The following is a 24774-nucleotide window of genomic DNA, read 5'->3' on the forward strand; positions in this document are numbered from 1 at the left end:
TCATGTTCTGTCACACTCTCCGATATTTCCCACTCATTTTCTCTCCTTTCCCCTTGATTCCCTTTCAGTAATTTTTTTTATATTCCCCGAATGAATGAGACCATATAATGTTTGTCTTTCTGCAGTTGACTTACGTCACTCAGCATAATACCCTCCTGTTCTATCAACATTGAAGCAAATGGTGGGTATTTGTTGTCTCTAATGACTGAGTAATATTCCATTGTGTGTGTATGTAAATATATATATGTACATATATGTGTGTGTGTATATATATATATACACATTGCCAAATATATATATATATATATATATATATATATATATATATATATATATACACATCACATCTTTATCTTTCAATGGACATCGAGGAACCTTCCACAGATTGGCTATTGTGGACATTGCTGCTATAAACCTCAGGGTGCAGGTGTCCTGCCATTTATTTCACTGCATCTATATCTTTGAGGTAAATCTCCAGCAGTGCAATTGCTGGGTCGTAGGGCAGATCTATTTTTAACTCTTTGAGGAACCTCCACACAGTTTCCAAGAGTGGCGGTACCAGTTCACATTCCCACAAACAGTGCAAGAGGGTTCCCCTTTCCCCACATCCTCTCCAAAATTGTTGTTTCCTGTCTTGTTAATTTTCACCATTCTCACTGTAAGAGGTGGTATCTCATTGTGATTTTGATTTTGATTTCCCTAATGGCAAGGGAAGCAGAGCATTTTGTCATGTGTTTGTTGAACATGTGTATGTCTTCTTTGGTGAAATTTCTGTTCATGTCTTTTGCCCATTTCATGATTGGATTGTTTGTTTCTTTGCTGTTGAGTTTAATAAGTTCTTTATAGATCTTGGATACTAGCCCTTTATCTGATAGGTTATTTGCAAATATCTTCTCCCATCCTGTAGGTTGTCTTTGATTTTTGTTGACTGTTTCTTTTCCTGTACAGAAGCTTTGTATCTTGATGAATTTCCAATAATTCATTTTTGCTTTTTCCCCTTACCTTCATAGACGTATCTTGCAAGAAGTTGCTGTGACCAAGTTCAAAAAGGGTGTTGCCTGTGTTCTCCTCTAGGATTTTGAGGGATTCATGTCTCACATTTAGATCTTTCATCTATTTTGAGTTTATCTTTGTGTATGGTTTAAGAGAATGATCTAGTTTCATTCTTTTGCACATGGCTGTCCAATTTTCCCAGCACCATTTATTGAAGAGATGGTACGTTTTCCAGCGGATAGCTTTTCCTGCTTTGTCGAATATTAGTTGAATAGAGTTGAAGGACCATTTCTGTATTCTCTATTCTGTTCCATTGATCTATGTGTCTGTTTTTCTGCCAGAACCACACTATCTTGATGATCACAGCTTTGTAGTACAAATTGAAATCTGGCATTGTGGTGCCCCCGGCTCTGGTTTTCTTTTTCAATATTCCCCTGGCTATTCGGGGTCTTTTCTGATTCCACACAAATTTTAAGATGATTTGTTCCAACTATCTGAAGAAGGTCCATGGTATTTTGATAGGGATTGCATTAAACTTGTAAATTGCCCTGGGTAGAATAGACATTTTCACAATATTAATTCTTCCAATCGAAGAACAAGGAATATTTTTCCATCTCTTTGTGTCTTCTTCAATTTCTTTCAGAAGTGTTCTGTGCTTTTTAGGGTATAGATCCTTTCCCTCTTTGGTTAGGTTTATTCCTAGGTATATGATGCTTTTGGGCACAAAAGTAAATGGGATTGATTCCTTAATTTCTCTTTCTTCAGTCTTATCGTTAGTGTATAGAAATGCCACTGATTTCTGGGCATTGATTTTGTATCCTGACACATTGCCAAATTGCTGTATGAGTTCTAGCAATCTTTGGGTAGACTCTCTTGGGTTTTCTATGTACATTGTCATGTCATTTGCAAAGGCGGAGAGTTTGTCTTCTACTTGGCCAATTTTAATGTCTTTTATTTCTTTTTGTTGTCTTATTGGTGAGCCTAGGACATCTAGTACTATGTTGAAAAGCAGTGGTGAGAGTGGACATTCCTGTCTTGTTCCTGATCTTAAGGGAAAGGCTCCCAGTGTTTCCCCATTGAGAATGATATTTGCTGTGGGCTTTTCATAGATGGCTTTTAAGATGCTGAGGAATGTTCCCTCTATCCCTACACCCTGAAGAGTTTTGATCAGGAATGGATGCTGTATTTTGTCAAATGCATTCTCTGCATCTATTGAGAGGATCATATGGTCCTTGTTTTTTCTCTTGTTGATATTATCTATCACATTGATTGCTTTACATGTGTTGAACCAGCCTTGCATCCTGGGTATAAATCCCACTTGGACATGGTGAATAAATTGCCCAATTTATCCTATTGGCTAGTATCTTGTTGAGAATGTTTGCATCTGTGTTCATCAGGGACATTGGTCTATAATTATCCTTTTTGGTGGGGTCTTTGGTTTTAGAATTAAGGTGATAGAACAAGTGGAAGTATTCCATCTGTTTCTATCTTTCAGAACAGCTCTAGTAGAATAGGTATTGTTTCTTCTTTAAATGTTTGATAGGATTCCCCTTGGAAGCCATCTGGCCCTGGAATTTGGTGTTTTGGAGGTTTTGATGACTGCTTCAATTTCCTCCCTGGTTATCAGCCTGTTCAGGTTTTCTATTTCTTCCTGTTCCAGTTTTGGTAATTTGTGGTTTTCCAGAAATGCATCCATTTCTTCTATATTGCCCAATTTATTGGAATACAGCTGCTCTTATATGTTTTTTAAATCATTTGTATTTCCTTGGTATTGGTGGTGATCTCTCCTTTTTTATTCCTGATTTTATTAATTAGAGTCTTTCTCTTTGGTTTTTAATAAGGCTGGCTAATGATTTATTTATATTACTAATTATTTCAATGAACCAACTCCTGGTTTTGTTGTTCTGTTCTACAGTTCTTTTGGTCTCTATTTCATTGATTTCTGCTCGAATCTTTATAAACTCTCTTCTTCTGCTGGGTGTAGGTTTTATTTGTTGCTCTTTCTCTAGTTCCTTTAGGTGCAAGGTTTCCTTGTGTATTTGAGTTTTTTTTTCCAATTTTTTGAGGGATGCTTGCATTGCCATGTCTTTCTCTCTCAGGACTTCTTTGGCTGTATCCTAAAGATTTTGAAGAGTTGCATCTTCATTCTCATTAGTTTCAATGAATCTTTTTAATTCTTCTGTAATATCCTGGTTGACCCTTTCATCTTCTATCAGGATGCTCTTTAACCTTCACGTGTTTGAATTGCTTCCAAATTCCTTCTTGTGATTGAGTTCAAGTTTCAAAGCATTATGGTCTGAAAATATGCAGGGGACAATCCCATTCTTTTGGTATCAGTTAAGACCTGATTTGTGATGCAATATGTGGTCTAATCTGTAAAAATTTCCATGTGCACTTGAGAAAAATATGTATTCAGTTGTGTTTACATGTAAAGTTTTGTAAATATGTGTGAAATCCATCTGGTTCAGTGTATCGTTTAAAGCTCTTGCTTCTTTGGAGATGTTGTGCTTCGAAGATCTGTTGTTTCCAGAAAGTGCCATGTTGAAGTCTCCCAGTATAAGCGTTTATTATCTATGTCTTGACTTTGGTTATTAATTGATTGATATACTTGTCAGCTCCCACATTAGGGTCATAAATATTCATGATTGTTAGATCCTCTTGTTGGATAGATCCTTTAATTATGATATAGTGTCTCTCTTCATCTCTTACTACGGTCTTCGGGATAATCTTTGATTTATCTGATATGAGGATTACTACCCCTGCTTTCTTTTGAGGACCATTTGAATGGTAAATTGTTCTTCAACCTTTCATTTTTAGTCTGGAGGTGCCCATAGGTCTCAAATGAGTCTTTTGTAGACAGCAAATGGATGGGTCTTGCTTTTCTATCCAGTCTGAAAACCTGCATCTTTTGATGGGATCATTAAGCCCATTCACGTTCAGAGTTCCTATTGAAAGATGAATTTAGTGTCATCGTAATACCTACTCAGTCCCTTTTTTTTGTGGCTTATTTCTTTGGGCTTCCTCTTTCTTTTCCAGAGTCAATAGTTCTTGCAGAGCTGGTTTGGTGGTCACATATTCTTTCAGTTTCTGCCTATTGGAAGTTTTTATCTCTCCTTCTATTCTGAATGAGAGCCTTGGATAAAGTATTCTTGGCTGAAGTTTCTTTCATTTAGGACCCTGAATATATTCTCCCAGCCTTTTTTGGCCTGGCAGGTCTTTGTGGAGAGGTCTGCTGTTAATCTAATATTTCTCCCAATAAAAGTTAGGCATTTCTTGTCTCTTGTTGTTTTAAGGATCTTCACTTTATCTTTGGAATTTGCAAGTTCTACTCTTAAATGTTTAAGTGTTGAACGGATTTTATTGATTTTAGGGGGGAATCTCTCTATCTCCTGGATCTGAATGCCTGTTTCTCTCCTCAAGTTAGGGAAGTTCTCACCTATGATTTGTTCAAATATGATTTCTGGTCCTCTGTACCTTTAGGCATCCTCTGGAACCCCAATTAAATGTAGATTTTTCCTTCTGAGGATGTCATTTATTTCCCTTAACCTTTCCTCGTGGTCTTTTAATCGTTTTTCTTTTTTCCTCAGCTTCCTTCCTTGCCATCAACTTGTTTTCTATGTCGTTCACTCGTTCTTCTACCTCATTAACCCTTGTCATTAGGATTTCCAATTTGGATTGCTTCTCATTCAACTGATTTTTATTTCGGCCTGATTCTTTCTAAATTCTGCATTCATGAAGTCTCTTGAATCCATAAAGGATTCAAAAAGCATAAAGCTTTTTTTGCCAGAGCCATCAGTAGCTTTATAATTGTGCTTCTGAATTGGTTTTGACAGCAAATTGTACTCCATCTTTTGTAACTCTGTGGGAGAGAATACTGTTTCTGATCTTTCTTTTGTGGTGAGTTCTTCTTTCTAGTCATTTTACTCAGTACAGAGTGGCTTAAAACTAGTTGTACTTGTTAGAAGTGCAAACTCCTCTCTGTAGCATTCCAGCTGTTCATTCTTTAAATATCAGGTCGAACCCATAGTTTTTCAAGATGATTTGAAATTTATCTAGGTTAGTTGGTGGGGACAGGGGACTTGGGGACTCTACTCCTCTGCCATCTTGTCCCACCCCCTGTGCCTGTGTTCTTTATCCACTGATGTATTCATTGGCAATTAGTTGGCTTCTATATCTTGGCTATTATAAATGCTGCTGCATAAACAAATGCACATCTATCTTTGAGAATTAATATTTTTATTTCTTTTTGTAAATACCCAGTAGTGGAATTATTAGCTCATATGGTATTTTAATTTTTAATTTTCTGAGGAACTTCCATACTCTTATCATGGCTATACCAATTTACATTCTCACCAAGAATGTATAAGGAAGGGTTCCTTTTTCTCCACATTCTCCCTTTTCAAATTTTATTTCTTGTGTTTTAGCCACTTTAAAGGCTGTAGGATAATATTTCAGTGATTGGTTTTGATTTGCATTTCACTATTAGTGATGTTGAATATCATTTGATGTATCTATTGCTCATCTGAATGTCTTCTTTAGAAAAATGTCTATTCAGGTCTTCTGCCCATTTTTTAATCAGATTGCTTGTGGGTTTTGTTTGGTATTAAGCTGTATAAGTTCTTTATATATTTTGAATATTAAACTTTTATCAGATATATCATTTGCATTTGTCTTCTCCCATTTAGTAGGTTGTCTTTCGGTTTTGTTAATAGTTTCTTTTCCTGTGCAAAATCTTTTTATTTTGATGAAGTCTCAATAGTGCACTTTTGATTTTGTTCCTTTTGCCTTAGGAAACATGTATAGACAAATTTTGTTATAGTTGATGTCACAGACATTTTTCCTGGGTTTTCTTCTAGGATTTTAAGTGTTTCATGTCTCAAATATAGGGTTTTAGTCCATTATGAGTTTATTTTTGTGTTTCCCATTAATAGGTGGTCCAGTTATATTCATTTACATTTAGCTGTCCAGAGGAAGACATAGACATGGCCAGCATGCACATGAGAAAATGCTCCGTATCACTGGCCATCAGGGAAATACAAATCAAAACCACAATGAGATACCACCTCACACCAGTGAGAATGGGGAAAATTAACAAGGCCGGAAACCACAAATGTTGGAGAGGATGTGGAGAAAGGGGAACCCTCTTGCACTGTTGGTGGGAATGTGAACTGGTGCAGCCACTCTGGAAAACTGTGTGGAGGTTCCTCAAAGAGTTAAAAATAGATCCCTACGGCCCAGGAATTGCACTGCTGGGGATTTACCCCAAAGATACAGATGCAATGAAACGCCGGGACACCTGCACCCCAATGTTTATGGCAGCAATGTCCAAAATAGCCAAACTGTGGAAGGAGCTTCAGTGTCCATCGAAAATGAATGGATAAAGAAGCTGTGGTCTATGTATACAATGGAATATTACTCAGCCATTAGAAATGACAAATACCCACCATTTGCTTCAACGTGGATGGAACTGTAGGGTATTATGCTAAGTGAAGTAAGTCAATCAGAGAAGGATAAACATTATATGCTCTCATTTACTTGAGGAATATAAAAAATAGTGAAAGGGAATAAAGGGGAAAGGACAGAAAATGAGTGGAAAATATCAAGAGAGGGTGACAGAACATGAGACATCTAACTCTGGGAAACCAACAAGGGATGGTGGAAAGGAGGTGGGTAGGGGGTTGGGGTGACTGGGTGATGGGCACTGAGGGGGGCACTTGATGGGATGAGCACTGGATGTTATGCTATATGTTGACAAATTGAACTCCAATAAAAAGTATATACAAAAAAAGAAAAGAACACAGGTGCACATATGCGCGCGCACACACACACACACACACACACAGTGGAATATTATGCCACCATAATATAGAAAGTATAATCTAATTCTTATTGCAAAGAATAAGATCTTTCCATTTTAGACAGCATGGATTGACCTTAAGGCTGTTATGCTAAGTGAAATAAATCGGGCTGAGAAAGTGAAATACCATATAGTTTCATTTGTAAGTGGAATCTCAAAAAAAAAAAAATAGTTGACAAGCAAAAACAGAATAAGACCTATAAATGCAGGGAACTGATAGTTGACATTCATGGGAATAAAAGGCATAGCATAAGGAATATAGTTATATTGTAGCAGCAATGTATTGGGATAGTAGTGAATGTAACACAATGTGTAAACTTGTTGAATCACTATGTTGTACAATTAAAACTAATGCAACATTGCATCAACTATACTAAAAAATTCATTGAAGTATTATTATTGAAGGCTTATTAACAATATCATTATTATTGTTAGCCATAATACAAATTTAATTAATGTATTTTGTTATCTAATCATCAATGTTTATAATGCAAACTATTATAATATTGAATAATACTTAGAAAATATATAGTATTTTGTCATGTTTTAAAATTTACGTTACTTTTTTATTGAAGTATACTTAACATACAATATTATATTAGTTTCAGGTGTACAACATAATGATTTAACAATTATATACATTGTGCAGTGCTCACCTCAGTAAGTGTGGTTATCTGTCAGTATATGTATCATTAAAATATTATTCACTGTATTTCCTGTGCTATATATTTCATCTCTATTATTTATTTTATAATTGAAATTTTGTACCTCTTAATCCTCTTCACCTATTTTGTTCATCCTGCCACCTTTTTCCCCTCTGGCAACCACTAGCTTGTTCTCTGTACCCATGAGTCTGTTTCTATTTTTGTTTATATATTTATTGTTTTTTTTTATTCCAAGTATAAGTAAAACCATATAGCAGCTTTTATATCTTTATCTGATTTATTTCACTTTACATAATACCCTCTAGGTTCATCCATGTTGCTGCAAATGAAAAGATTTAATTCTTTTTATGGTTGAGTAATATTCATATATATATATATATTACATCTTCTTTAGTTATTTATCTATGGATGGACAGTTATGTTGCTTCTATATCTTATGTATTATAAATCTGTAGTAAACATAGTGGCTCATATATTTTTTGAATTAATGTTTTTATTTTCCTCAGGTAAATACATAAAAGTGGAATTGCTGGATCATACAGTACTTCTAGTTTTAGTTTTTGGAGAAATTTCCATGCTGTTTTCCACAGTAGTTGAAGCAGTTTACATTCTTACCAATAGTGTTCAAGTGTTTCCTTTTCCATATCGTCACAAATACTTATTTTTTGTCTTTTTGATACCAGACATTATCACTGGTATATGTTCTATATTATATCATAACATATCATATCATATCATATCATATCATATCATACTATAAATTATTATTGACACATTACTATTATTACTTATCTTTAAATACCGCACGACTTTAATTGAGGATTTTTTTTAACAGGCAAGAAGTAAACATCAGAACAAATGATAATTCCATATCAAGTAAGAATTGAGTCTTTGAAGTTCAATATTATTTACATTACATTTACAATTATTTTAGGGACAAATAGCTTGTATCTTCCATTCAATGTAATAGAGCATAAAATACTCCGATATTTTTCTTAAAATTTAAAAGTACCTATATATGTGTGTGTATGTGTATGTGTGTTGGAATGTGTGTTTGATTAAAATATTTCTGACCTTGGGCACCTGGGTAGCTCAGTCAGTTAAGCACCTACCTTCAGCTCAGGTCATGATCAAGTCCCACATCTGGCTCCCTTCTTAGTGGGGAGTCTACTTCTCCCCTCTGCTCCTCCCCCTGCTTGTGCTCTTTTTTCTCTCTCTCTCTCTCTCTCTCTTTCTCAAAATAAATAAAAATCTTTAATTTTTTTTAAATCTTAAAAAATATTTCTAACCTTGATGAGGTTTTTTACTAGCTATTTTAAAAGGAAATAGTTTTTCCTTCCTCATTATAAAAACCAACCTCAATTGCATAAGTTTTCCTTTTATTTAAAATCCACAATTCTGAAACCCAAAGTAAAGAAAAATATATAGTCAAAATCATGAAAATGGACATTTCATTTTGTTGAACAGCTACAACTTAAGGAAAAGTCTCCTTATATATTGAGCTGATATCTGCCTGCACTGATATAAGTTTTACCCATGGAATCTAATCCTCCCCTTAGGAAATACATAGAATTTTCTAACATTGTGATTAAAATCATGGACTTTGATCCAAAATATCTTTGAATCTTAGCTCTTGTACTTTATGATTTTTGGCAAGCAATTTAACCTCTCTCCATGCTTCATTTTTGTACATCTATAAAATGGAAGCAATTATAAAAATTATTATCTAATTCAAAGGGTTGTGAAAATTACTATTTGACAGATAGTAAGCACTATATAAGTGTTAGCATTGCAGCTATTCTGTTATTACTATTACTACTACACTTTCATATAAGAATTCTTTAAGTATTTGATATAGTGATCACATGTCTCATTAGTCTCCTTATCTCTAAGAGAACTATTCTGAATTACTTCATCATTTCTTCTTTTGATGTTAGAGCATCCACCTAGTTTGATCACTTTATTCTGGATGCCCTCAAGGGTGTATATGCCATTTTTAAATAGAATTCTCTGAACTAAAGTCAGTATTTGGGTATGTAACCCTAATTTCTGTGGCTTGGATGTCATTAAGGTCAGAGGAGCAGTAAAATAAATAATTAGATTTAATCAATAGACTTTACTGACTACTTTATGCTCTTCATTGTGTTATTATGGGAACTATAGAATTCATAGCATTTGAACAGAACAAAAATGACTAAAGAACAACAAAATAGAGAAGATGATGGAGATGTTTGAAAAGAAATATTAAATCTTTCTCTATTTTCCATTCCAATTGTTTGTATTTTTTAAGTACTATGACTTAAGTCAAAATTGTGAAAACTGGTTTAATACAGAAAATAAAGCTACAAATGTGTTCTTATGCATAATTTAGTGCTAAATGGGGAAATTAGCTTTTATTTTCCCTGATATGCAAATAACTACAGACTCCAGGGAGAAAGCTATATTTTAAGTTTAAATTTACCTTAATTTAAACAATGTATTTCTTACTCAAGAATATTTCAGTGCTGATGAAAATCTGACTATTAACTGCAAATTGTTCATTGTTCTCACTCATTTTAGTAAGTGAATCAAGCAAAAAAATATGGAATCAAGATTATTTTCCTTTGACATTTCCCAAACCACTCCAGCCAGGTAGAAAAAAGAGATCAAGACCTTCAGAATCACAAATCACAGTTCCTGTAAGTATTGAAAATGTCATTGTTAACTAAATCTAAGCTTACATAATATATAAACATAAATAAAAACATATAGTTTGAATTTTAGTTCCTATTGGAAGCAGATATTTTTAAATTTACTATTATCTCCATCTGTTTCAAATAAACTTTTATTTATCCATAATTCTCCTTTTCAAAGACATTATATAGATAGTAGGCTGTGTAAGCTACAGAAGCTAATTCTGCAACTAGTGGGATCTCTCAGAAAATGTTTACCAGCTGCCAAAACATCTTAACTAAATCTTAGAATATGAGCCAATGTTGATGAGGTTTCAGAGCCTCTTAATTTTCTTTAATCTGGTACTCAGGATACTAGATACTGGGAAATTCAAGCTTTCTACCACTTTTTTAAAGTACCATTATCTCATTAATATGGAAAAGGAAAAGCTAGCTTACAAATAGAGAAGATGATGGACATGTTTGAAAGGAGACATCAAATCTTTCTCTATTTTCCAATTCTACACTTTGTATTATTTTAACTACTATGATTTAAGTGAAATCTGATATCACTCCTAATGATATCAAAATGTGTTTTAAAAGCATTACCCAAAGCAGAGTTACAGTCAAAGAATTTCTTCAAATGCCATCCATTACATCTGTAGTGACCCAAGTTTCATGCTTCTTTTCATGGTCCTCCTTTAATTCTATATCACTATTTCATTGACTGGTGATGTCCCTATTGAATAGTGAAATGACTATAAAAGATAAATGCAAAATTAGTTTATGTATCCATTATGAGTAACAGATTTGATAGATTTGGGTTTGGGAGTTAAAAAATTATATTACCACTGCACAAATTAATATGATCCGATATTTATTTCATTTTATGTCCTTGTTTTGGGAAAGAACCCATGCCAAGTGTCTCAGGCTCTTGATTTGTTCAGATATCTTGAAAGCAGTAGCAAAACTCTAAGTAAGGCCTGAAACAGTTGTCACAAGAATTGTCATGACAAATTTCAAGGGAATCAGCTTATTTCTGAGCTAACATGAGAATGAAAGGTGCACAAAATGTTTCAAAAGATCTCTCCTATATAGGGATTTAAGAGGAGCCCACTGTCAATGGTGAGGAGGGGCCCTTAAATATCATGGATCATTGTGGGCTTACTCCAATCCCTATTTAAGTCATTGAGAAAATCCTAAGGTTGAAAGTCATTTGGCTCCTAATATGGAATTATCTCACATACTACAACACACACAAAATGTTGAAAATATTTTTTCCATTTTAAATAGATGGTTAATGAAAAGCTAGACAATTTTCATGTTTCAGTATAAAAAATATAACTTATTTAAAATGTTTATCATTATTCTAACTAATCTTTTCAGAGACATGAAAAAAGAAAATTAGAGGAAATTCAGAAGCCAGCTCATATAAGGATAAGGCATTCTTCAAAAAAAATTTCCCAAAGGCCATCTGTTTACTTAACAGTTAGGAGACAGGCTCAGTTCAGAAATCCTTATACTCTTAAAGCTTATCCTGAAAATGGAGAATCTAAGAAGTCCAGAGATGACAAAAAAGGAGGAACTTTACAGAGAAATGCCAAGGAAAACAAAAGCCCACATGACACAACTACAGATTCTAAAACAGTAAATGATGAGAAACCTAGAAAAGGAAATAAAGCAGTTAAAACTCCATCAAAATTATCATGTGAACTATCTAAGAAGTCAAAGTCCAAATTAGAAATAAACCCAGAATCCAATGATTTTGAGGCAATATCAATGTATCCAAAAAAAGATAAGAGAGAGTCAAAGAATTCCAAGGAGACAGATAATGATTTCATATGTGCAAAGAAGGATTCTAAGGATTCACAGAACAATTCTGATGCCAAATCTCAGACTTGTTCAAAAAATAGTTCAAATATGGATTTAATACTCTATTTAGAGGAGTCTGGTGCTGAATCCATGAAACTTGATATGTGGTTAAAGAATTACTCTCAGAATAATTCAAAGAAGCCTTCAAAGAAGGACACAAAAAAGGATGCAAAGGGCTCTGATGCTGAATCTGTAGACTCAAAAGATGCAAAGAAAGATGTAAAGAAAGACAAGAAAGGTACAAAGAAAGACAAGAAGGATTCAAAGAAAGACACAGAGTCTACTGATGCAGAATCTGTAGACTCAAAGGATGCAAAGAAAGAGCCAAAGAAAGCTAAAAAAGACTCAAAGAAAAGTGACAAGAAAAGGGATGCAAAAAAAGACACAGAGACTACTGATGCAGAATCAGCAGACTCAAAGGATTCAAAGAAACAGTCAAAGAAGGCTAAGAAAGATTCAAAGAAAAATGACAAGAAAAAGGATACAAAGAAGGATGAAATGTCTACTGATGCTGAATCTGAGTCTGAATTGGAGACAACGAATTGGAAGAAAGATGAAAAGAAGGATAAGATAGATTCAAAAAAAGATGAGAAGAAAAAGGATGCCAAGAAGGATGAAGTGTCCACTGATGCTGATTCTGAATCTGAATGGAATTCAGAAAAGGGTAAACAAGATGAAAAAAAGGATAAGAGAATTTCAAAAAAAGACAAAAATAAATCTGCAATGAAATCTGAAGAGTCTACTGAAACTGAATCGGATTGGGAGTCAAAGGATAAGTATGAATCAAAGAAAATTAAGAAAGGTTCAAAGAAAGATGCCAAGAAACAAGAGTCTACTGATGCAGAATATGATGAATATTCCAAGAGAGACTCAAAGAAGCCTGAGACATTCAAAAGTTCAGATGCTGAATCTGAAGAGTCACTATATAAACTTGATGCCACATCTGCAGATTCAAAGAAGGAAACACTGGAACTAAAGAGAGAATTCAAAATGTCATCCAAAAAGACTACATTCAAAGAAAAGGGGGAAAAAACAGGTACAGGTAGAGTCCCCCCATTAAGAGAAAAACCACCACTACCTCCTTGTGAGCCTTTACTACCATCACCCAAGATCAAACGTCTCTGTCGGTGCAAGATGCCTCCTGAGCCTCTAAAACCAAGATATGCTCCTTTGGTATGTTTATTGTATTTTATTTTAGAAAAAATGGCCTAAAATGAAAACTATTTTTAATGGTTTAATTTATATTTTCCTTAAGAGTAGTTTAATTTTACTGGAATGTTGATAAGTTAGGGACTAACAGATAAGCAAGAATACTACAAAAGGACTCAAAAGAGTTGAAACTAATTGTCAAAAAGAATAATATTTAGATTGACATAAAACTAACTTGTGACTTAAAAATTTAAAATTATTTATAAAGAGAATACTATTACAAGGGTGATTTACTGTTATATTCTTAAGAAATAAAAAATGAAAACTGACTAAAACTTCTACAGGGGAAGATCTTAATGAGATAGAAAGACATTTCTTAATTTTATTTTCTCCAGATTTCCTCCCATCCTCCTTCCTCCAAAATCTGGCTGTAACAGAAGCTTAAGTAGACATCTCAATTTAATGTAGGGGCTCCTGTTCCCCATATTCTCCACCCTTGCTGACTCTCTCTGATCTTTGGCTAGGATGTAATTTATTTGCATGCTTTCCAGGCATTACTTATATGTCCTCTCATTTCACACAGTGTTTATTGTCAATAGGACTGACCCTCTGTGTTGTGCTAAATTCAGAGCTTCCATAGATATTGCTAAGTCTTAACTTTGAGCTTCTCTTATTAATTGAATCCCTCCCTTTCTCCTCTTCCTTCCCATTCTCATATGCTTATTTCCTCTCAAAGGGCTTCTAGTTCCTCTTCTAGTCTTGTGAGGATCTCTCTTTACATTTTATTCCAAGTTTTTCTATCCTTGGTTTACAATAAAATTTTATGTATAGATCTCCATTTCTCTCTCATATATATATATGAGCTATATATATATATATATATATATATATGAGCTATATATATATATATATATATATATAGCTTTTTCTCCACATATTCACCACAATTTGTTATTTATCTTTTTGTGTGTGCTTACTCCTTAGCTTTATCTTATTTATTTATTTATTTACTTACTTACTTATTTAAATTCAATTACCTTTTTGATTTTAGCCATTTTGACAGGTGATATCTCATTGTTATTTTGATTTGCATTTCCCTGAGAATTAGTGATGTTGAGCATCTTTATATGTTTCTTTTCATCATCTATAGGTCTTCCTTGGAAAATGTCTGTGCATCTCTTCTGCTCATTCATTTTAACTGGATTACTTTTTTATCTTGAGTTGTGTAAATTGTTTACATATTTTGAATATTAACTCTTTATCAGATATATGATTTGCTGCCACATGGTGTGTTCCAATGAGAGATGAAATGATTACTCAGAGTCCAACATCTTGGGAAAAAGAGAGACTCAAAGAGGCTACACTGTCAGGCACTACCAAGAAATACAGGCACCAAGGTGAAGCCCTGAGTCTAGGTTGGTTTTCAGTCTTATTATAATACAATGTAAAGTATGCAGAAGCAAGGAAGGAAAAACAACTCAAGAAACCAATCACTTGAGGGGCAGCAGGGAACTGTGTATGTAACTATAGGCATGGGTCTCAGAGAAGCATTAACTAGGGGGCTTCAGAGGATGGAGAACTGACCTCAGCAGGCGTGGATATCCACCATCATTGCTGTTTTCAACATGTACTGTTTTCAGTACAGAACAATGGCAGGAATAATTGGCTTTTGCCACACAAATAAATCTGTGGCCATTTATGCATGTTCCTGTTCTTCTTGTTTCTCTTACCCTCTCAGGTCCTGCTCTTGCACAATTTAAAAATATCTTCCCTCATTTTTTAGGGTATATATTTTTGTTTTGTTCATGTTTCCCTTCTTTGTGCAAAACTTTTATGTTTTTGTATAGTACCAATTATTTAAATTTGCTATTGTTTTCATTGTCAAAGGAGACATATCTAGAAAAAATGTTTCTATGACTGATGTCAAGGAGATTACTCCTTATAAGTTCTTCCAGGAAATTTATAGATTCAGGTTTCACATTTAAGCCTTTAATCCATTTTGAATTTTTTTTGTGTGTGTATGGTGTAAGAAAGTGGTACAATTTTATTTATTTTTTTTGCATGTAGCTGTTTAGTTTTCTCCACACTATTTATTGAAGAGACTTTTTCCCACTATATTCTTCTTTCTTTTGTTCTAGATTAATTGACCATATAATCCTGGGTTTATTTCTGGGCTTTCTATTCTCTTCCATTGATCTATGTGTCTATCCTTATGCCAGTATAACACTATTTTGATAACTACAGCTTTGTAGCATACCTTGAAATCTAAGATTGTGATACCTCCAGCTTTGTTGTTCTTTCTCATGACTGCTTTAGCTATTTAGGATCTTTTGTGGTTCCATACAAATATTAGGGTTCTTTGTTCTAATTCTGTGAAAAATGCTACTGGGATTTTGATAGGGATTGAATTAACTGTGTAGAATGCTTTGGGTAGGGCAGCCCCAGGGGCTCAGCAGTTTAGCGCTGCCTTCTGCCCGGGGTGTGATCTTGGAGACCCAGGATCCAGTCCCACGTTGGGCTCCCTACATGGAGCCTGCTTCTCCCTCTGCCTGTGTCTCTGCCTCTCTCTCTCTCTGTGTGTCTGTCATGAATAAATAAATAAAAATCTTTAAAAAAAATAAAAAAGAATGCTTTGGGTAGTATAGACATTTAAACAACATTTGTTCTTGTGATTCATGAGCATAGAATATTCTTGCTTTTGTTTGTGTCATCTTCAAATTCTTTCATTAGTATTTTAAACTTTTTGGAGGACAAGTACTTTACCACTTTCGTGAAGTTTTTTCTGAGGAATTTAATTATTTTTGGTGCAATATAAATGGGATTTTTTTTCTTAATTTTTCTTCTACTTTGTTATTAGTGTATAGAAATGCAATGTATTTCTGGATATTAATTCTGTATACTGCAAATCATTTATTAGTTCTAGTAGGTTTTTGGTAACATCATTAGGATATTTTATATGCAGTTTCATGTCATCTACAAATATGGAAATGTGTTCTTCATTACCAATTCGGTTGCCTTGCATTTATTTTTCTTGTCTGATTGTTATGGTTAGGATTTTCAGTATTATGTTGTATAACAGTGGTGAGAGTGGACATCTTGTTTTGTTCCTGATCTTAGAAGAGAAGTTCTGTTTTTCTCCATTGAGTATGATGATTTTCATACTGGCCCTTATAATGTTGAGGTTTATTCCCTCTGAATCTGTTTTTTTTTTTTTGAGAATATTTTTTCATGAATGGATTTCAGATCCTTACTTTGCTTTTATTGAAATGATTTTATGGTTTTTATACTTTATTTTGCTAATATGGTGTATTACATTGGTTGATTAATGAATATTGAACCATACTTCCATCACAGGAATAAATCTCACTTGATTGTGCTAAATGTTGTTTTAAATGTGTTGTTGGATTTGGTTTGCTAAAATTTTGTTGAAGATTATTGCATTTATGTTCATCAGATATATTAAACTGCAGTTTTCATTTTTTATATTTTCTTTATCTGGGTTTGATATTAAGATAGTGCTGGGCTCCTAGAATGATTTTGGAGTCTTTCCATCCTCCTCTGTTTTTGAAATAGTTTAAAAAGAATAGATATTATGTCTTCTATAAATATTTGTAGAATTCACCTGTGAAACCATCTGGTCCTGGACTTTTCTTTTTGGGATTTTTTAAATTACTGATTCAATTTCATTAATAGTAATTGGTTTGCTCAAATTTTCTCTTGCTTCCTGATTCACTTTTCAAAGGTTATATGTTTATAGGAATTTATCCTTATTTTTCTGAGTCATCAAATATGTTGACTTATAATTTTCCATAACATTCTTGTATAATCTTTGGTGATATCCATTGTTACTTATACTCATTCATTTGTGACTATAGATATGGGAATCCTCTTTTTTATGAGTCTAGCTAAAAGTTTATCATTTTCAAATACCAGCTCCTAGTTTCATTGATCTGTTACATTTTTTTAGTCTATATGTCACTTATGTCTCCTCTAATCTTTATTATTTATGAACTTCTACTGACTTTGGGCTTTGTTCCTTTAAATGTAAGGCTAGGTTTTTTACTTTAGATTTTTCTTACTTCTTGAAATTATAATACCCTTGAGGGATGCCTGTGGTATTATAATTTTCTTGAGGGATGCCTGTGGTATTATAATTTTCCCTCTTAGAAGAGCTTTTGCTACATCCCAAAGATTTTGTAACATTGTGTCACCATTCTCATTTGTCTCCACTAATTTGTATTTGTTCTTTGATTTCCTGGCTGACCCATTCATTGTTCTGTGATGTTGTGATCTCTCATCTTTCAATCATGATTCTATTTATTTTTTTTTAATTCTATTTATTTTGATACTTTCTCTTTTCTTTTTAATAAGTCTCTCTAGGAGTTTTTCAATTTTATTAATTCTTTCAAAGAACCAGATCTTAGTTTCATTGATTTGGTGTACTGTTTTTGTTTGTTTGCATATAATTTATTTCTTCTCTGATTTTTATCATTGTCCTTCTTCTGCTGGCTGTAGTCCTCAATTGTTGTTGGTCTAGCTCCTTTCAGTTTTTAGGTTAGATTGCAAAATTGAGATATTTCTTCTTTCTTGATGTAGACCTGTATTGCTATATACTTTCCTCTTATGGTTATATTTGCTGCATCCCAAAGGTTGTGTTTTCATTTTCGTTTGCTTTAATGTACTTTTTATTCCTTCTTTAGTTTCCTGGTTTACCCATTAATTCTTTAGTAGGATGTTCTTTAACTTTCATGTATTTGTGTTCTTTCCAAATTTTGTCCTGTGTTTTACTTCAAGGTACATAGTGCTGTGGTCAGGAAATATGTATGGTATGATCTCAATCTTTTTCTACTGTTGAGGACGTATTTTTGACCCAGTATGTGTTCTATTTTGGAGAAAGTTCTATGTGCACTGAAGAAGAATATGTATTCTACTGCTTCAGGATGAAATACTCTAAATATTTCTGTGAAGTCCATCTGGTCCAATGTGTCATTCAGAGCCCTTGTTTCCTCGTTGATCTTCTGCTTAGATGATCTATCCCTTGCTGCATGTGGGGTGATAAAATCCTCTATTATTATTGTATTATAATCAATGAGTTTCTTCATGTTTGTTATTTTTTTAAAAAATTTAAAATATTTTATTTATTTATTCATACACACACACACACAGAGGTAGAGACACAGGGAGAGGGAGAAGCAGGCTCCACGCAGGGTGCCTGACATGGGACTCGACCCCAGGACTCCAGGATCACGCCCTGGGCTGATGGTAGCACTAACCTGCTGAGCCACCCAGGCTGTCCTTCATGTTTGTTATTAATTGACTATAATATATATATATATATATATATATATATATATATATATATATACACTATATATATATATACTCTGAAGTAGTTGGGGGCATAAATATTTACAGTTGATATTCTTGTTAGATGGACTCCTTTATTATGATACAGTGCCCTTCTTAATCACTTGTTAGAGTCTGTTTTAAAATATAGTTTGTTTTTTGAATGGTTACTTGGCTTCATTTTGATGTCCCTTAACATAAAGGATGGCTCTCCATCACCTTATATTTAATCTATAGGTGATATTAAGTCTCAAACGAGTCTCTTAGCATATATATGTGTCTTTTTGTCTCTTTTTATTCCATTCTGATACCCTATATCTTTTCATTGGAGCATTTAATCCACTTATATTTTAGAGTGATTATTGATAGTTAAGAATTTAGTGTCATTTTGTTTATTACACTGACTATAGTGATTCTGAAGATTTTCTCTGTTCTTTTCTAATATTTGTTGCTTTTGTTCTTTCTTTCCTACTCAAATGTTCCTTTTCAATATTTAATGCAGAGCTGATTTAGCATTCACAAAATCCTTTAGTTTTTGTTTGTCTGGGAAACTGTCTTTCCTTGTATTTTGAATGATACCCTTGATTGATAAACTATTCTTGGTGCATATTTTTCCCATTTTACACATTGAATACATCATGCTACTCTCTTCTGGCCTGTCACATTTCTGTGGAAAGATCTGCTGCACATCTGATTTGTATTCCTTTGTACATTAGGGGTTTCTTTTCTCTTGTTGTTTTCAGGATTCTTTCCTTATCTCTGTATTCCAACATTTTACTACAATATATCTTGGTGTTGGCCTGTTTTTATTGAATTTGATGGGGGTTCTCTCTGCCTTCTGGATTTGGATGTCTATTTCCTTCCCCAGATTAGGGAAGCTTTCCAGTATTATTTGCTCAAATAAAACTGCTGCCCATTTTCCCTCTCTTCTTGTTCTGAGACCCCCTATAATATGAATGTTATACTTTTGGTGTCACTGAGTTCCTGAAGTTTACATTCCTGATCTACTACTTTTCTTTCCCTCTTTCTTTCAGCTTTATTATTTTCCATAATTTTATCTTCTATGTCACTGATTCATTTCTCTGCTTCATTCATCCTTATTGTTATTATATCCAGTCAGTTTTGCATCTTGGTTATAGAATTTTTAAAATTTCAATCTGACTATTCATTCATTCTTTTATCTTTGCAGAAAGGTATTCTCTTATATTTTCTCCTTTTCTCAAGCCCAGGCTGTATCCTTAGGATTGTCGTTTAAAATCTGGTGTTGGTATATTACTTATATATGTTTTGATTAGATCCCTGGCCATAACCTCTCCACCTTCATTCTTTTGGGGTGAATTCCTCCATCATGTCATTTCGTCTAGATCAGTGTGTGTGTGTGAGTGTGTGTGTGTATTAGGAAAGCCTGTTAAATTTCCTGCTCCTGAGACTTATAGCTATATTGAGAAGAGGTCCTATAGAGTCCAGGGCTTAGCACATCAGAAAGTCTTTCAGAGTATGCATTCTGTTGTTTTGGTTTGGTTTCTCTTTCCTTCAGGTCAATCCTCTGCAGAGTTTCTCCTTGCCAGGAGTGGAGATTGTTTGGACCTTGCCCAGTGTGTGGTATCTTAAATATATTTTTGTCTGTTTGTTAAAATAAGCCTGCCCCTATTTCCACTAGAGCTGAAGCTTTGCAGCACTCTATGATCAGTAGACTTGGTGCATGTGGTGGTTTATGCTTATCTTCTGAGGGAGGGGCATAATGCTCTGTTCTCAAGCTAACTTGCCCTAGTAAAGATACACCTGCAAGAATCAGTGAGGTGGGGGTTTCTTAAGTGGCACCAGCCTCCACTGGGGGCCACAGTGCTGCTCACTGAAGTCTATCAGTGCTGATGAGTGGGGCAGGGGTAATTGTATCATCTTGTTGTTTTGTCCCCACATAGGGAAGTTCAAGCTGCAGCTGTTCAGGAAGCCCTCACAGAAGAGCATACAATCTCCCTTCTTGTGCCACAGGCTTCTGTAAGATTCTTCCTTTCACCCTGTCTCTGTGTCATCTGCCTGTCTGGTGGTGCAAAGCTCCTATGATTTATTTCAGGTGCACAGCTTGGTTTCAAAAATTCCAAATTTTAGAGACCTTGAGTGGTATAGACACTTGCTGATATTCTGGGGGAAGGTCTCCCTGTGCTGTTGCTGGTGCAGGTTTGTCCCAGAAAAGCAGTCACATGATCATGCAAGGGCTGGGAGTTTATGGTAAAATACAGCCCAAAACTGGCTTCCAGGTTAACTGCCTTCAGCAGGTACCTCTGCTGCTATGCTAATTAACATGGTCACTCAATGGCTCCTGCCTATATCTTTTGTTCCCTGGTTGGGGAACAAAAATGGACTTTTGCACTTCTCCCAAATGCACTTCAAGTAGGCAAACTATTTCTCCCGTTGTGACACATGAGATCCTCAGACCATGCTATCTGCTACAGGATCTCTGCCCTACTTCCCCACAGGAGGAAGCCTGCCATATATGATCCTGGTGATGACTTGGATTTCTAAAATTTCAGACTTTGAGCTCCCATGCTTGCAAAATCTTATGATGATCAGTGCTTCTTCTTTTCCCAATCAATGGTTTAGAAGAAGAGTTTTTCTTGTGCAATCTCCTGAATGCTGCTCTCTCTCTCTCTCTCTCTCTCTCTCTCTCTCTCTCTCTCTCTCTTTATTTCTCTCTCACTCTTTTCATGATCAGGGATTCCTGCCCCCAACAACACCCACAATTATTATCTTTCCAAAATTAACTCTCTGCAGCTTCTACCTTCCATGATTTAGCCTTTTTTCTCCCTCTAGATATAGTTTGTTCTCAGGCCTCAGAACAATTTCTTAAGTGTTCAGAATTATTTGATATTTATTTAGCTGTTTTTGATGGATGAGGCAAGTATAGGATCTCTTTACTACTCCAACATCTTAACTCTCATCCTTTCACTTTCAATATGAATGTGTTTTCCAGTCTGAAGTAAATCTCTTGTAGGCAGCATATGCATTGATCTTGCTTTTTTATCCACTCAGTTACCATATGTGTTTGCATTAGAACACTTAGTCCATTAACATTCAAATTAATTATTGATAGGTATTCACTTTTTGCCATTTTGTTACTTCTTTCATGACTGTTTTTGTAGTTCTCTGTTCCTTCCTGTTCTAGCTTTCTTTCCTTGTGGTTTGTTTGTTTTCTTCAGTGATATGCTTGGATACTTCTCTCTATCCTCTCTCTCTCTCTCTCTCTCTTTCGTATCTCTTACAGGTTTTTAATTTATGGTTACTGTTAGGCTGATATATAATATCCTATGGATACAGATTTTATATTAAGTTGATGGTTGTTTAAGTTTGAACCCATTCTAAAAGCACTAAAATTTTACTTCCCCTTATGTTTTATGTATATCATGTGCTACTTTACAATCTTTCATTTTATGAAGCCTATGACAAATTTTATACATATAATTGATTTTACTGTTTTGTGATTTAACCTTCATATTGGTTTTATTTTTTTAAAAAGATCTTATTTATTTATTCATGAGATACAGAGGGAGAGGCAGAGACACAGGCAGAGAGAGAAGCAGGATCCATGCAGGAAGCTTGATGCAAGACTCAATCCCAGGACTCCAGGACCATACCCTGGGCCAAAGGCAGACACTCAACCACTGAGCCACACAGGTGTCCTCATATTGGTTTTATAAGTGACTTATCTACTGCTTCTATTATTTTTGTATTTAACCTGATTTTTTTTAATTTTGTGTTTTTCTTACTCTTGATATGGCCTTTTCTTTCTAGTCAAGGATTTGCTTTAACATATCTTGAAGGGGATCCCTGGGTGGCGCAGCGGTTTGGCGCCTGCCTTTGGCCCAGGGCACGATCCTGGAGACCCGGGATCGAATCCCACGTCGGGCTCCCGGTGCATGGAGCCTGCTTCTCCCTCTGCCTATGTCTCTGCCTCTCTCTCTCTCTCTCTCTCTCTCTCTCTCTGTGTGTGTGACTATCATAAAAAAAACATATCTTGAATTTACTTAACTTCAATCTGTTTGAGAAACTATATCTTCTTCTATTCTGAATGATGGCCCTGTTCAATAGAGCATTCTTGCCTGTAGGTCTTCTCCCATCAGCACTTTGAATGTATCATACAACTCTTAAGGTTTGCACAGTTTCTGCTGAGAAATCGGCTGACAGTTTTATGTGGTTTCCCTTGTACTTAACTGAATTTTTTTCTCTTGTTCCTTTTAAAATTATCTCTTATCACTGCTTTTTGCCATTTAATCATTATGTGTCTTGATGTGGACAACTGTGGGTTGATTTTGTTCAGGGCTATCTGCACTTCCTGGATGTGGATTTATATATTCTTCCCCAGATTCAGTAATTTTTCAGCTATTATTTCTTCAAAAAAATTCTGCCTGTTTTTTCCTCTTCTCCTTTTGAAATTTCTATAATGCATATGTTATTAAGCTTGATGATTTCACTGAGCTTTCTTACCGTATGCTCGGTTTTTCCTTCCTTCCTTCTTTCCTTCCTTCCTTCCTTCCTTCCTTCCTTCCTTCCTTCCTTCCTTCCTTCCTATTTATTTTTACTGTTCAGCTTAGTTACTTTCCATTAATCTATTCTTCTGCTTCCTGTGTACTACATTTTCCCCCTCTAGTGTATATTTAAATTTCAGTTATTGAGTTCGTCATCTCTGATTGGTTACTTTTACTTTTCCCTATCTTTTTTTTTTTTAAGTTTCACTGAGATCCTCCACTCTTTTCTGAAATCCAGTATCTTTAGGATCATTAACTTGAATTCCCTCAGGCCTATTGCTTATTTCCATTTCATTTAGCTTTTTTTTTTTCTCTAATTTTGTCCTGGTCTTTCAGTTGAGATATATTTCTCTGTTTCTTAATTTTGTCTAACTCTCTGTGTTTGTTTATTTTTTTCTTTTTTTATGTGCTTTTTTCTATGTATTAGGAAAGTCAGCTATATCTCCTGAATTTAAAAGTAGTGATGTTATGAAGAAAAGTCCTCCTGTAGTGCCCTGTAATGCAAAGTCTCCTTTTCACCAGAACCAGGCCATTCAGTGATGTCTCTAATGTGTGTTGTGTGCACCTTACTATTGTGGTTGAGCCATTTTTACTTTCAGTTTAGTCAGATACAATGACCCCCTTGTAGTCAGAAGTTTTGATCCTTGTCCTGTTAAGGACAAGTCTGAGGCTGCTTTTGGCTTGCAATTAGATCAGACTCTGTATCAGCCCTCAGCCCATTTGCCAGGCAGGGCTGTGGTCGCACTGAACTGCAGGTTGTTCTTCCTGTATTTTCCCCTGAGAAAGTTTAGTTGGTGAACAGGGCTTATAGTCAGACCAGACTGTTGACTCCAGTTTCACTTGTGGGGGTTGCAATGACCTTGAACTACAGAGCTCTCTCCTTGAGCTTCCCCTATGAGATTTTCTTGGTTGCCAGGGCTAGCAATCAGATCAGATGTTTGCCCCAGCCCACTGTAGTGGCTGCAGTAGAACTGGTGTATGTGGCTACTTTCTCCTATCCTTAAGACAAAAGTCACTTTGGAATGTTGTTGGTCACTATTGCAGCTTCTTGCAAAATGAGACACAGTAGGCACCACTTTGTAGAGACTCCTGCCAAGAGGGATGGGTTGGATGGGGTAAGTTTTCAGGATAATGCTGAAGCAAATGGTATATGTTTTGCAGCTAGCTGTTCTTCCCTACTAGGGCTGCTTGCAGGATGAGACCTGGTTAGAGCCACTTTGTAGATACTCTAAGTCAGGTGGTTTAGATGGGGCAGATGTACAAGAGAACACAGGGATGGAGTGTGTAGTGTTAGCAAAGTGTGTGTGCATAGTATTTGCACTTGTTCCTGAAGGTGTCTGGGCATCTAGGCTATGGGTACAGGGGAAAATGGAGCCTTCCAACTCTTGTTTTCAGATAAGTCTCGTAATATTCCTGCCCCTCTGTTGCATGTTCTGAAATTAATAAATAAGTTTCCTTCCCCTATGCCCCAGGCAGATTTCAAACTGCTCTTGTTATTCTGTATCTCAGTAGGGTTGTTTGTTATGTTATTTCTCTACAGGCAGTAACTCAGGATCCTATTGCCTCCAGGCTTTCCCAGAGCTGAGCCAGCTTATTTTTAAAGTATCCAGGTTAAGCCATTTTCTATGTGGCCTCCTCTCTGATTAATGGAGAATGGAGAGTCTGTTCTGCCAATCTTCGGGTCATTTTCTGGGTTGGTTGCACTGATGTGGCTGTTA

General features: G+C 35.1%; 1 protein-coding gene across 2 annotated transcripts in view; it reads left to right on the top strand.

Moving 5' to 3' along the window:
• CYLC1 (cylicin 1) overlaps positions 1-24774 on the top strand; it is a 134450-nt gene that overhangs the window by 81198 nt on the left and 28478 nt on the right. For both annotated transcript variants that reach the window (XR_005385970.1, XM_038586553.1), the window contains exons 3-5: positions 8351-8391; positions 10075-10193; positions 11553-13211. Coding sequence is in view for 1 of the 2 variants with exons in the window: in XM_038586553.1 (XP_038442481.1) it covers positions 8351-8391; positions 10075-10193; positions 11553-13211 (1819 nt within the window). In the remaining variant the exon portion in view is untranslated. The remainder of the gene's footprint in view (positions 1-8350; positions 8392-10074; positions 10194-11552; positions 13212-24774) is intronic.

This window comes from Canis lupus, chromosome X (genome assembly GCF_011100685.1).
Source record: "Canis lupus familiaris isolate Mischka breed German Shepherd chromosome X, alternate assembly UU_Cfam_GSD_1.0, whole genome shotgun sequence".
NCBI lineage: Eukaryota > Metazoa > Chordata > Mammalia > Carnivora > Canidae > Canis > Canis lupus.